Source organism: Physella acuta, unplaced genomic scaffold, assembly GCF_028476545.2.
Source record: "Physella acuta isolate Inbredline_101_S28 unplaced genomic scaffold, ASM2847654v3 ptg000003l, whole genome shotgun sequence".
Classification (NCBI taxonomy): Eukaryota; Metazoa; Mollusca; class Gastropoda; family Physidae; genus Physella; species Physella acuta.
This window is the reverse complement of record NW_026731523.1, coordinates 82197-92427: the sequence shown is the minus strand read 5'-3', so window position 1 is coordinate 92427 and position 10231 is coordinate 82197. Positions and strand designations below refer to the sequence as shown.

Genomic DNA, 10231 nt, shown 5'->3' with positions numbered 1-10231 from the left:
ATACGGGTTTTAAACAGGTAGATGTCATTAAGAAAATTAACAATTCCAGCCTCTCCTGTTGTTGTTTAATTAAGCTGATCAGGAGCAGAACAGGCTCACATCTGCGTGAACTAACGTGTTTAATTATTCTGTGTTTAACGTCGAAAACATGACGGTAATTGCTAAAGACTTTATGTGATATTCACATGTTGTTTTCTGTAAGCAAAAGAGTTGAGATAGCAGAAATTAATCTATCCCTAAAGGATCTGGTACATGTATAATATAATGATAGATACATAGATATATATATATATATGAACATAGATACACAGGTACATAGATGTATACGTACATAGAAATATAGATACGTAAATACGTACATACATAGATACATTGATACATAGATACATACATACTTAGAAACATAGATACATAGATGCATAAATACATAAATACATAGATACACAGATAGAGAGGTAAATAGCAACATATTACATAGATACATAGATACATATATAAACAGAAACATGGAAATATAGATATACATATACATATGTACATATATCCATAGATACTCAGATACATAGAAACAAATATACATATATCTATACAGATAGATACATGCATAGATACATACATACATGCATGTAAACATGCTTAGAAAAATGCATAGAACGTGGTTCATACGACCAAAAGAGGTATAAGAAGGACGATTTTGGAACTACCACAATCCTGGGAGGAGGGGGGTTGGAAGATGGTGTAGGGGGGATAGAAGCATAATGTGTGAGAGGAGGAACATGTATGATTATAAGAGTGTAATAAGATAAGGATGTAGTAGAAGGAGATAATGAGTGTAATGATGGGAATGACCGGTGGTATTGGTGTGGTAGATATGAAATAGGGAATGAAATTGAGATTAAGGATGAGAGTGGGAAAAAAATGTGGAATGAGGAGGGTGTGGTAGAAAGTGGGGAAGGAACTGAGATGGTGATAAAGGATAAGGGTGTTGAAAAAGATTGTGGAATGAGGAGGGTGTGGTAGAAAGTGGGAGATGGACTGAGATGGTGATAAAGGATAAGGGTGTTGAAAAAGATTGTGGAATGAGGAGGGTGTGGTAGAAAGTGGGAGATGGACTGAGATGGTGATAAAGGATAAGGGTGTTGAAAAAGATTGTGGAATGAGGAGGGTGTGGTAGAAAGTGGGAGATGGACTGAGATGGTGATAAAGGATAAGGGTGTTGAAAAAGATTGTGGAATGAGGAGGGTGTGGTAGAAAGTGGGAGATGGACTGAGATGGTGATAAAGGATAAGGGTGTTGAAAAAGATTGTGGAATGAGGAGGGTGTGGTAGAAAGTGGGAGATGGACTGAGATGGTGATAAAGGATAATGGTGTTGAAAAAGATTGTGGAATGAGGAGGGTGTGGTAGAAAGTGGGAGATGGACTGAGATGGTGATAAAGGATAAGGGTGTTGAAAAAGATTGTGGAATGAGGAGGGTGTGGTAGAAAGTGAGAGATGGACCGAGATGGTGATAAAGGATAAGGGTGTTGAAAAACGTTGAGCCAAGAAGAGTTATGGGAAGGTCGGGGGTGTAAAATAATGTGTGGTGAAGTGTGGGTGTGTGGGTGTGTGTAAAGGAGGACGTCTGTGGGAAGTGGGAAGTGTGTGAAATTGTGGGGAACTTTGAAGCGGGGATGGGAGGAGGAAGTAGTGAGAGGAAGATTGTGTAAAGAGGAGGGTGTGGGGGTAAGAGTATGATACAAGGATAGTGCGAACGATGATGTAGGGGTGGAGGAAGGAGAGTTAAGGGTGTAGGGGGTAGGTGGGAGGATAAGCGTGTGATATAAGGATAGTGCGAACGACGATATAGGGGTGGGGGAGGAGAGCTAGTTAAGGATGTAAGGGGGAGGGTAGGAGGATAAGTGTGTGATATAAGGAAAATGCGTTATAGCTAATGGTTATAGGGTGAGGGTGTGGGGATTAGCGTGTTGACCGAGGAGTGTATGTAAAGTAGGCAACCTCTGATCACGTGGTGTTCACGCGAGAGTCTAACGCCCTGCAACAGCTGCGGCACGTACGTCAGGCGCCAACTAGATGCGACCTACTGTCTCATCTCGCTGAACTATTTCAAACAAAAGATAATTGCTTATTTTCTCTTAATGAGTCCTAATTAACTCAGAATAGTTTTTCACCCGAGAGCGTAATTTTAACCGAGCTAAGCGAATCGACACAACACAACACGTGTGAAAAAATGAGACTTGATGAAAGTCATTATCTAATTGCAGATAAACATTTTGTGTTGTGTTTTTTCTTCTTTTTGTAGATTAAGAGATAGTTTGACAGATTTCATAGTTTTTAAGAGAAAAACGCTATGCTAGCCTTTTTCGTTTTTAGTCCTAACATAATTTATGCATTGTATTTTACAAATTAGTTAATCAATGTATCCAAGTACACAAAAGTAAACACGTTATCATTTTTAACCAAGATGTTACATATACACGTGTCTTGTTATTTTAGCATACTAATAAAACAAAACAAACTCAAGAATGTAATAAAACTTTTGGTTTGAGGGTTTAATTTAAATTCTTAAAAGAAAGACAAGAAATCCACACCCCAAATATCACCAAAATACCAGTTAACATATTGAATCCATTTAAACTCTTTTCCTTTCATTAAATTTTGTTTCCAAACGAAGAAAATTAAAGATTTTACTCTCTACTTTCTATAAAAACGATGACGATATTATAAGAAACAATAAAGAATGAAACAATACAAAATGTTGATTATGAAAATTCCCTTACGTCGACGCTTTTGTTAAAAAAATGTTCAGAATTTCTTGTAATTCGAACAATAAAGCCGGATTAAATTACCTCCCACTTATAGTAATTATCATAATAAGTTACGGTAAGAGCGATCCTCAGCAATTAACTCACTATGAACTCTTTTGACAACGTTCCAAATTAGCGCTAATTAATTTACATAAAAATGTATATAAAGTACCATCGACTATAAGACAAACGTGCTTACTGCCTTGGTAAAACAGGTTCACTTTGGTCTTCCATTAGGTAAGTATTTAAAAATCGTTTTGTTTTTAGAAATATATTTCTATTAGTTAATAAGAAGATGCATTTTCATTAACCTTTTTTGATGCATCATGGTAAGAGTTTAAATATTTACATTGGGCCTTAGTGATGCATTTTGTTTACAAACTTTTTTTTTAAATATTTTTTTTAACGAATGAAATTTCACCAGGCGGCATCCAGTCAATAGCAAACAATGAAGTTTCTGGCGTTGGTTTTAGTGACGCTGTTGGTAGCCCCAAGCCCAGTCAACAGCTGGGGTGAGTACTTACACATTCAATCTAAAACTTGTCTTTTTTTTAAAATGTTCTGAAACACATGGGTTTTTTTTAAACATGTTTTCTTACACATTTTTCTATTACATTTTTTAAACATATCTTATTAAAACAGTTTTCAAACAAATGATTTTTTAAAATAATGTTTTGAATACATATGTTTTTAAACCTATTCCAAACATGCTACGTTGCATGTTATTTAACATGTTTTGTTAAACATGTTTTTAACAAGTTTTAGTAAAATTAGTTTTCAAATTTATTTCTTAAATTATGCTTTAAACATATATTTTGTAAAAACCTATTAGAAGCATACGCTTTGTTACATATTATTGCGTCTGAAAAACGATAAAACACGAAATGACTCTTTTCTTTAATGCAACAGTACAATAATTACAACAAGGTTACTAATTTCCTAAAATATGTAGTCCATTTATTAGCTGATAAATATCGTTGTTACTTTGTCCTGTGGTCTATTGTAAAACTACTATCTTGTAAGCTTCTGTTGATCATTTGTTTAAAAACTTATCAAAATTTTCCCTGAACAAAAATTATATTAAAGGTATTAAATCGTTTTAAAAAAGAAAAAACTGTTATCATAATTTATAAACGCAGTTTTTAAAATATAATTTATACGAAAAAAAAAGCCACCACATTTTGGGTTTCTCGGTTATGATTAGTCCATAACAAATAACTAAATAGTATCTTTAGAGATCTGATACACTATGTAATTCGTCAATTTATATTTATAAAATTATTCCGGCTATTGTAAAAATTTATTTTGACAACAATCCAACCCAAAAACTAAAAGCATTTTTTCCTAGTACAATACAAAATAGGACAAGGGGCAGCCGAGAGTCGCAAAAAAGGAAGTTAACCTCGGTTTCGTTTAACTTTTAGCTTTTATTTCTAAAAAATATGTAAAAGTATTATAAATATCAATACAAACGTATAGACAAAGTATAATTTAAAAAAAAAAATTAACTGTGGCAACGTTCAGTCAACCCAGCTAAGGTGGGTACCTGATTATAGATGGGGATAGTAAATCCCTCGTATAGATGGCCACCTAATTTCTTTTAATGGAAATATTGAGAAAAAGAACTAAATATAACGTTTTACACATTCTTTTGAAAATGGATTAGTGAGTTAACTAAACAGAAAATAATCAAGCGTTTATTCAATTACAGGTTGTGGAAGTACATATTTGCAGAAATATGTTTTAATAATATAAATTTTGATTTGATTTTCGTAGGTCTCTTTGATAATTTAGCCAATGTTGTGAAGGGCACTGCCTCCGGTCTAGCAAGTGGCATCGCAGGCGTAGGGAACTTTGCCGGAAATGTGGTGGCCGGCACGGCAGGGGGCGTGGCTAGTGTGGCCAACGCCGCCGGCAATGTTGTAGGCAACACGGTCACAGGTGTCGGCAACGTCATCGGCAGTTTATTTGGTGGTGGTGAAGGTTCCGGTTCCATTGAGGTGAACCTTGATCCAGGGGCCGTCATTGAAGGTGCTGGAAACGTTATCAAAGGCGGACTTGAAGCTGTGGGGAATTTCGGCATCTCCTTGGGTAAAGCTTTTGAAGGGAAATTTAACTTCGATGATGCTTTGGGTAAAGCTAGAAACTACTGGTTAGAGGTGGGCGGAAGACTCAAAGGCAAGATTGGAGGCGCGGCCAACTCTATTGGTGAAATCATTCAAAATGCGGGCGAGTTGGTTAGACCAACGTTTGATAGGTCTGGGAAAATTGTCGGGTATATATCAGTCAATGTTGAAGGCAATTTAAACGTGGATCTGTCAGCGCCCGTGTACTACAAGTTTGGAGATTTGGTTGTAAGTCTAGGAGCTGCGGTGAACGGTGCTCGCAATAAAGTCGTGGGTGTTTGGGATAAGTTTGGCAACAAGCTTGAAGGCGTTGCTGATAGTTTTTCAACGTCGCTTGCTAGAGCGGTAGAGGCTGCAGGGTCTTTGGCTGGTTCTGCTGTTCAAGGTGTGGGTAGTGCTGTCGGAGGGGCTGTAGCTACAGCAGGGCAACTTATTGACTCGGCTATAAATAATCTTGGCTTGACCTGGGACGATGAGTTTGATGGAAAATTTGATTTTGGCGACGCACTTGGCAAGTCGTGGAGATTCTGGAATGACTTGAAAGTAAAATTCGCTGGAAAAGGTAAAAGAGTGGCGAATGCAATTGGAGATATCATCAGCTCAGTTGGTGAAGCAGTAAGACCAACATTTGATAGATTAGGCAACATTGCGGGGTACGTGTCCATCAAAGTAGACGGAAATTGGGACCAATCAAAACCTGTGTATTACAGATTCGGAAACTTGATCATCAGTTTGGGAAGTTCTGTCGGTGGAGGCTGGAATAACATACTTGGTGTTTGGGACCGATTTGGTTATGAAGTCGAAGGAGGCGTTGATGATTTGACGTACGCTCTTACAAAAGCTTTTAACGCGGCTGAAAACGTTGTTGGGAATCTTGGCCTAGCTGTAGGCGAAGCTGTGGGAGCCGCAGGTAATGCTGCACTGAATATTGGAGGTGCTCTCGGAAATTTGGCCGGAAACGTGATTGGTGGAGCGGTGGAGGGTGTAGCTGGTCTGCTGAATGGTGGAGCTAAAGCTGCTGCTTATATCGGCGACACACTGAGAAGTAGATTTGGATTTAGATTTGATCCTTCCAACACGTTTTTGAAGTTTGATCTCGGAGATGCCATCGGAAGATCTTGGAATTCATGGGGAGATTTGAAAGGCAAGTTGAAGGGGAAAGTTGGTGGAGGGGCCAGTGCACTTGGGGAATTGATCGGGAAAGTAGGAGCGGCAGTTAAACCAAACTTTGACTTCAATGGAAACATTGTAGGCTTTGCTTCAATCAATTTGGGAGCTGGATTTAATGACTTAACAAAACCAGCGTACTTCAAGTTTGGCAACTTCATCGTTAACTTGGGTGGATCGACAACGGGAGTTCGCAACAAAATTATTGGACTTTGGGACCACAACGGAATCAAATTAGAAGGCGCTATTGACAAGTTTGTGAACTTTTTGACTGGGGCTTTTGATGCTGCTGGTGAGTTAGCGGCAGATACAGCAAACAACTTCGGGGCTATCATTCAAGGCCTGGGCAATGCACTCGGTGGAGCTGTCAATGTCGCCGGAAATTTAGTTGGAGGAGCGCTTGATGCGGCTGGAAACCTCGCAGGGAATGTTGTATCAAATGTTGGTGGTGCTCTAGGTGGTGCAGTCAATGTCGCCGGCGATGTCCTCGGATCTCTGTTTAATAATTTGTATTACAAAATCGATTATCCATTTAAAGGCAGATTTGAATTTAGTGACGCTCTTAAAACGTCTTGGAACTTCTGGGGCGATTTGAAAAACAGGTTCAATGGAAAAGTCGGAGGAGCGGTTAATGCAATTGGAGAACTTATACATAACGCTGGGCAACTAGTTAGGCCAACGTTTGATGGTTTAGGAAATATCAAGGGTTACGTGTCCATCCGCGCCGAAGGTCTTGATCTAACCAAGCCCTTGTATTACAAATTTGGAAACTTGATTGTAAGCTTAGGAAACGTAGCTGGTGGAGTTAGGAACAAAGTTCTTGGTTTATGGGACGCTAAGGGAAGCAAATATGAAGATGGATCCGTTGACGACTTTGTAGTTTCTCTGTCAGGAGCACTTGATGCGACTGTGAATTTGGTAGGAAATGCTGTGGGTGGTCTTGGCGCTGCTGTGGGAGGTGCCATTGACACTGCTGGAAATGTTGTATCGAATGTTGGAGGCGCGATAGGAAATTTAGCTGGAAACCTTTTTGGTGGAGCGGTCGAAGGTGTAGCTGGTCTGCTGAATGGTGGAGCTAAAGCTGCTGCTTACATCGGCGACACACTGAGAAGTAGATTTGGATTTAGATTTGATCCTTCCAACACGTTTTTGAAGTTTGATCTCGGAGATGCCATCGGAAGATCTTGGAATTCATGGGGAGATTTGAAAGGCAAATTGAAGGGGAAAGTTGGTGGAGGGGCCAGTGCACTTGGGGAATTGATCGGGAAAGTAGGAGTGGCAGTTAAACCAAACTTTGACTTCAATGGAAACATTGTTGGCTTTGCTTCAATCAATTTGGGAGTTGGATTTGATGACTTAACAAAACCAGCGTACTTCAAGTTTGGCAACTTCATCGTTAACTTGGGTGGATCGACAACGGGAGTTCGCAACAAAATTATTGGACTTTGGGACCACAACGGAATCAAATTAGAAGGCGCTATTGACAAGTTTGTAAACTTTTTGACTGGGGCTTTTGAGGCTGCTGGTGAGTTAGCGGCAGATACAGCAAACAACTTCGGGGCTATCATTCAAGGCCTGGGCAATGCACTCGGCGGAGCTGTCAATGTCGCTGGAAATTTAGTTGGTGGAGCGCTGGATGTGGCTGGAAACATCGCTGGGAATGTTGTATCGAATGTTGGTGGGGCTCTAGGAAATCTTGCTGGTGGCATTGCAGGCTCATTGGGAAACGCTGCTGAGGCCAATTGGTCGTTTTGGAACAATGTTGGAAACGGTCTAAAGTTTGCTACCGGTGGAGTTGCTAATGCTGTAGGGAATGTAGCCAACGCTGCTGGAGGGGCTCTAGGCTCGGCTGCTGGAGCAGTTGGTAACGTCGTTGGTGGCGCAGCTAACATTGCGGCTAATTTTGCTGATAGACTGAGGAGTAAGTTTGCTTTTAAGTTTGATCCGAAAAACACATTTGGACAGTTTGATCTAGGCGACGCCCTTGGAAGATCGTGGAATTTCTGGAGCAATTTCAATGCAAATATTAAAGGAAAAGTAGGTGGCGTGGCCAATGCTATCGGTGAAATTATTGGCAGCGTTGGAGAGGCAGTTAAACCAAACTTTGACGCATCTGGAAACATTGCTGGCTTTGTTTCAATCAATTTGGGAGCTGGATTTGATGACTTCTCGAAACCAGCTTACTTCAAGTTTGGCAACTTCATCGTTAACTTGGGTGGCTCGACATCAGGAGTTCGCAACAAAATTATTGGACTTTGGGATGCTAAAGGAATCAAATTAGAAGGCGCTATTGACAAATTTGTTAACTTTTTGTCTGGGGCGTTTGAGGGTGCTGCAGAATTAGCAGGAGAGGCTGCTTCAAATCTTGGTGTTGCTGTTGGAACCCTAGGCAACGCTGTAGGCGGAGCATTGAACACAGCCGCACAGCTTATCGGCTCATTGTTTAATAATTTTGAGCTCAATCTTGATTACCCATTCAAAGGGAAATTTGATTTTGGCAGCGCACTGAAAACATCCTGGAACTTCTGGGGTAATTTGAAATCAAAACTGAAAGGTAAAGCTGACGTGAGCGCCGTTTGTGATATTATAAGTCAAGCCGGAATTTTAGTAAAGCCAACTTTTGATGCGTTTGGGAATATCAATGGCTATGTTTCAATCAATGCTGGAGTGAAGATCGATTTCTCAAAGCCTGTATACTACAAATTTGGAAACTTGGTTGTCAGCTTAGGAAGTACGTCTGGTGGAGTTTTAAACAAAGTTCTAGGTTTATGGGACGCTAAAGGATTTAAGATTCAAGCCTCCGTGGACGATTTTGTTGCATCTCTTATTGGAGCTTTGGATGGAGCCTGGGCGTTCGCGAAAGGTGTCTCTGTTAAGCTGGGAGTCTCTCTTGGCGACTTAGCCGCAGGTCTGTCTGGTACTCTAAGGATTGATGGAGAAGCTGGCTGGTCGCTGCTGAACAAGCTAAAGGCAGGCGTGGAAGGTGCTGTTGGTATTGCTGGAGATATCGTAGGTGGTGTCGGAAATGCTGTAGGTCAAGTTGTCGGCGCGACAGGCAATGCTGTTGGTCAAGTTGTCGGCGCGACAGGAAATGCTGTAGGTCAAGTTGTCGGCGCGACAGGAAATGCTGTTGGTCAAGTTGTTGGAGCGACTGGCAATGCTGTTGGCAACATTGTAGCTGGCGCAGGGAATGTTGGGGCTGGTCTTTTTGGCGGATTGTGGAACACAGTAGGTGGCCTGGCTCACGGTGCTGTAGGGGTCGCAGGTTCAGAAGTGAACACGCTGTTCCCAGAAGGAAGATAAACATGTGCTGTTGTAGGTAAGTGGACGGATAGATATGTGTGGATTTAGGTGGGTAAAATGCGAACTTGAGTTTTAGATTACGTTACATCTTTACCAAAACAGAGGATATCTGTATACGTAGCTGGTTAGAATACGAACTAGAGATGTCGATTACCTAACATATTTAAAAAAAAATAAGTAGAATACATTTTTTAATGTAAATGTTTTATAGTAGTACACTATACTTTACATACAAAGAGACCCAATGCAATACTAATTTTAAGAAACCTAACTTATAATTTAAGCTATTATTTTACCGGTATTTTTTTAAGAAAATGTTTACATTTATGAAGTCACACAATATCTCATATATCAATTAGAATGTTCAAAATTAGGTAAGAAAGAATTATCATAATCATTTTGTATCAGTTTATTTTCTCTTCGTTTGAATTGTTATCTACACAAAAAAAAAATTGAATGAACATAATCCCATGTTATTGTAATCTAATATTATTTTTTGTATTATATTTCAGCAATCTGCAACCTACTGATGAAAGTTCTCTGTTAATTTAACTTTCAGATATGCAACTACCAAAAATGCACTTAAATTCATTCTAAAAATAAATACATAATAAATCGACACTGTATTTGTGTTTATTTCAATATCTTTTTTTTTTAAATTACTAGAACCTACATATAATGGGGATTTGCAGGAAAGAAACAATCATTACTTATTGATTTTAAAACCAGATCCACCGTCTTCTTATTAATGCAAAGGCGTAGAGAGGTGGGGGGTACATATATCCCCGGGCGCCGACTCTAGGGGTGCCAAAATAAGCTCATTTTAGCTG

At 39.6% G+C, this 10231-nt stretch overlaps 1 protein-coding gene across 1 annotated transcript; it reads left to right on the top strand.

The window, feature by feature from the left end:
* The first annotated feature begins 3232 nt into the window (after nt 1-3232).
* On the top strand, nt 3233-9992 carry LOC131948285 (uncharacterized). The gene is made up of 3 exons (XM_059310181.1): nt 3233-3317; nt 4582-9417; nt 9914-9992. The coding sequence occupies exons 1-2, from the start codon at nt 3254-3256 to the stop codon at nt 9399-9401; spliced, it is 4884 nt and encodes a 1627-aa protein (XP_059166164.1). The 5' UTR covers nt 3233-3253; the 3' UTR covers nt 9402-9417; nt 9914-9992.
* Nucleotides 9993-10231: the final 239 nt, after the last annotated feature.

What these genes read in the sequence shown, in the direction of transcription:
- LOC131948285 (XM_059310181.1), top strand. Translation starts at nt 3,254, where the DNA reads ATGAAGTTTCTGGCGTTGGTTTTAGTGACGCTGTTGGTAGCCCCAAGC. An exon ending in AAGCCCAGTCAACAGCTGGG is followed by an intron (nt 3,318 to 4,581) that starts GTGAGTACTTAC and finishes TGATTTTCGTAG; the next exon opens with GTCTCTTTGATAATTTAGCC.